Source organism: Phaethon lepturus, unplaced genomic scaffold (genome assembly GCF_000687285.1).
Source record: "Phaethon lepturus isolate BGI_N335 unplaced genomic scaffold, ASM68728v1 scaffold23541, whole genome shotgun sequence".
Classification (NCBI taxonomy): domain Eukaryota; kingdom Metazoa; phylum Chordata; class Aves; order Phaethontiformes; family Phaethontidae; genus Phaethon; species Phaethon lepturus.
The window spans coordinates 1989-5539 of NW_010517308.1; the positions used below are offsets into that span (position 1 = coordinate 1989).

At 60.5% G+C, this 3551-nt stretch overlaps 1 protein-coding gene across 1 annotated transcript in view; it reads left to right on the forward strand.

Moving 5' to 3' along the window:
- The window catches only part of CLIC3 (chloride intracellular channel 3), a gene marked incomplete at its 5' end in the record, with an annotated part of 1977 nt that extends 1577 nt beyond the window's left edge, over window positions 1-400 (forward strand). The window contains 1 exon segment of the mRNA XM_010296354.1: window positions 239-400. Within this exon segment, the coding sequence (XP_010294656.1) occupies window positions 239-400 (162 nt within the window).
- Window positions 401-3551: the final 3151 nt, after the last annotated feature.

Sequence of the window (3551 nt, forward strand, 5' to 3'; positions counted from 1 at the left end):
ACCCCTGCCCAGCACAGTGCCTTCCCACAGATCTCATTCCCCTCCGCATCTGCTGCCAGATGCCACCCTGCTGGGTGCCAACCCTCGTCTCATGCAGTGCCAGGGATGTCCCCTGGCTCCCTGCCACCCTTCCCAGCTGGCTCCTGCCCATGAATACCACTGCCCAGCCGCAGGGCCCTCCTTGGCACACCACAGGCACACAAGGCTGGGCAACGGCTCACCCTGTTTTTGCCCACAGGTTGTGTGCCAGCATTACCGCTGCTTTGGGATCCCCAAGGACCTGCGGGGCGTGTGGCGCTACCTCAACGGTGCCAGCGAAACCAAGGAGTTCAAGTACACCTGCCCCAAGAGTGAGGAAATCATACAAGCCTATCGCTCCGTGGTCCAGTTGCCACAGTGAGCCGGGCACGTGCCCAGGTGGGTGCAGGGCCAGGGTCGGGCAGCAGGTCAGTGCCCATCCTGGTCCTGCTATGACCACCACAGTCCTGCCTGCACGCACCTGGGAAGGCAGAGAGCATGAGTTGTAACCCTGGCACCCAAATTCCTGCAGCTGGCACCCCCACCCAAGGTGCTGGCAGCAATCTGCACCGCACTGAGCCCACAAATGCGTTCTTGCCTCTGTGCCACCCTCCCTGCCCGGCCAGGACCCCCTCGACCTCCCCTGCAGTCCCTCAAGCATCAGGATGGGTACAAGGGGTCACAGCCACAGGCACTGTGTACCACTGTGTACCAAAGCTGGGCAATGCTGAGGGCAAGGGCAGGAGCTGGGGAGGAAAGGCTGCGCAACACAGAGGGCTGTGGGGCACAGAGAGGGCAGCGTGCTGCAGTGGGCATGCCTGCAGCCTGCCTCGGAGGCACACTGTGCCACCCGCCAGGCAAGTGACCCAAGACAGGGCTGCGCCAGGGCAGCAGGCTCCGCAGGAAGCCCCCGAGGAGCTGCAGCAGTGAAGGGAACCAGCACAGGCACAGTGGAGCCCTGGGAACAGAGTGGGGGGGAGGGAGGGGGGATGCTGCTGGTGGTGGACACAGCCCCCGGCACCCATCACCCTGGGTGAGGGGAGCGGAGGGCACCATCCCTCGAGAACCCGCTGTTATGAAGCTCTCGGGAGCAGATTTGGCAGAGGGGTGGGGGTAAAGTTGAGCAAGTCCAAGCCATGTATCAGACCTCCCAGAAATCAATAAAGGCTTTGCAAATGAGACAAGTGCGAGTCTGGATCGACCAGCCCCAGTAGCTCTCCTCCCTTGCAGGACTTTGCATCAGCTTCCCAGTCCTCTCCCAGCACCTAGCAAGGGCTGGGCCCATTCTCCCAGCTCTCCACGGGGCTGGGAAGGCTCTAATCACTCATGACCAGCCCACTGGCACAAAGGTGGCAGGAAAGAGAACTCAGAGTCCCTGACCCTCCAGGTTCAGTTGAAATTGGCCACAGGGTTTCTGAGCAAGGGAAAGGCATAACAGACCGACAAATGCACGTGGTCCTGGTCCCCAGAGGCCGGCTGGCTAAAACCAGCTTTACTGGCAGTAAGTTAAGCACAAGCCATCTTTTTGTTACATAGCAATATAAAAGTTATTTTAAAAATCCACTAATTCATGGCACGTGAGGTAAAGAGGTGACCCCTGGTAGCAGGGAAGAGCTGCAGAGAAAAAAGCCACCACTTCTGCCACCCTTGCCCTGTCTGTCCCCACAAAGATCCTGCCACAACACCAGCTGAGGATCTGCTGCCCACTCAGGCCTGCCAAGGGGCTGACTCCAGCCCCCTGGGTGCCGCTTGCCCCATCTGCCTCCCTGGGCGCAGGGACGCTCAGCAGGCCCAGGGTGCAGTGAAACCTCCTCCACCAGCCACACACGGTTGATAAGGCTCTGGTAGGGCTGCATCGGGGGACAGGACAGCACAGGTCAGGAGTCCTCAAAATCCACTCCAGTTGGTGCCTTCTTGCTAGAAAATGGAGGAAGCATCACAGCCCAAAGCCCCACACCCTGCTCCCATGCAGCTACTGAGCAGAGTCCACTGGATCGCCATGCAGCTCAGCCCCAGCACTGGACCTGGGAGCAGCAAATACCTTTTGAAGCCAGGGTTAATGAGAGACTCTCCTGGAATCTTCCTCTTGGTTTGCAAAGCTGAGCCAGCACCCCTGTTCTTCCTGGGGCTGGGGTCTGCCTCAGTCAGGGACGGGCAGGACGGAGATTGCAAAAGGTCAGCTGGTTGCTTTGGCAGCCCTGCAAGCTCCTCCGTGACCAGGGTGAGCCTCCAGTAGCCCAGCCAGGCTGGCCCAGCATCCATGGTGGGAGAGGAAGGGCCAAACCTGGTTCTCTTCTCCCAAAGGAGCAGGGAGCCATGGACCTGCCATGGCACCCAGTTGTCTGGAAGCACAGTGAAGCCTGACCTCCTCCTAGGGGCTAGTGAGCAACCTGCGATGCCCAGCATCTGACCTGCACACAGTGCATCCCAGAAACCCCAAGAGCACTGGCCCCTTCTGTGCTGGGAAGGGCACCAGGATACTGGGGCAGCTGACAGTCACTCAATGTGTCCTGGAGAGCACATGGACACAGGACCAGCAGCCTCCTGAGGAACAAAAGACAAAGAAGCAGCAGCACCAGGGCAGGTGCCCCCTGGCAATTGCCTACCTGGCAGGAAGTGCTGCTGGCTCCGGGCAGCGTTCTTCTCAGGGCTGCAGGAAGATGCAAGGGTCTCCAACACTGCTGAGACAGGAACCGGAGCCAGAGCTTGTGACAATGCACCCCAATGTGCAGCACCCCAAGCCTCCCCAGCAAGCTCCCTCCCCTCCACAGCCAAACTGAGACCCATTCTCTTCCCAGCACTCCCACTTGGGCTGCTGCTGCCCCAACATCTTCCTAGACCCCTACAATAGAGATCTCTGCAAGACAACTGCCACACACAGAGATGATGGTGTGGTGCTGGCCAGGGGGACAAGGTTGTGTTTCTGCTCAGAGACAAAACACCACGTCCTCTGGTCCCATGTAGTATCTCTTCTGTCTGAGGTGGTCAAGTACAGATGCTGGCCAGCCCAAATAGGAAAAAGAAGGCAGCACCTCTGCTGCCCAGCCCTCCTGGGGCTCATTCCACCCGGGATCGGTGACGAGAAACCACCTGGAGGAAGGCCAGGGAGGCACAGCCTTCTCCTCTTGCTGGCTGAGCTGGATCACTTGGGGCACCTTTGGGAGGGCAGGGGGGATGATACCACAGAGGTGGCAGGGAGCTGCCTGCCCTCCTCCCACTTTTACCCTCTTCCAAAAGCCCTCACGGACCTTCCAGGCGTCTCTCCAGGCTCTCGATGCGCCCCACCATGCCAAACAGCAGCATCTGGAGCTGTCTCCTCGCCTCGGTGATGGGCAACTTGAAGAGATCCAGGGCCGAGCACGGAGCCTCCTCCTGCGGCTGCAGCGTGGCCTTCCCCTCGCCCAGGCTCAGCGAAGCGGTCCCCCGCCCCAAGGCCTCCCTGTGCGGGCGAAGCCGGGGTGAGGGGGGCCCTCGGCGGAGGGCCTGGGTCCCCGCGGCTGCAGCACCCACCTGAGCTTCGTGCCGTGCTCCTC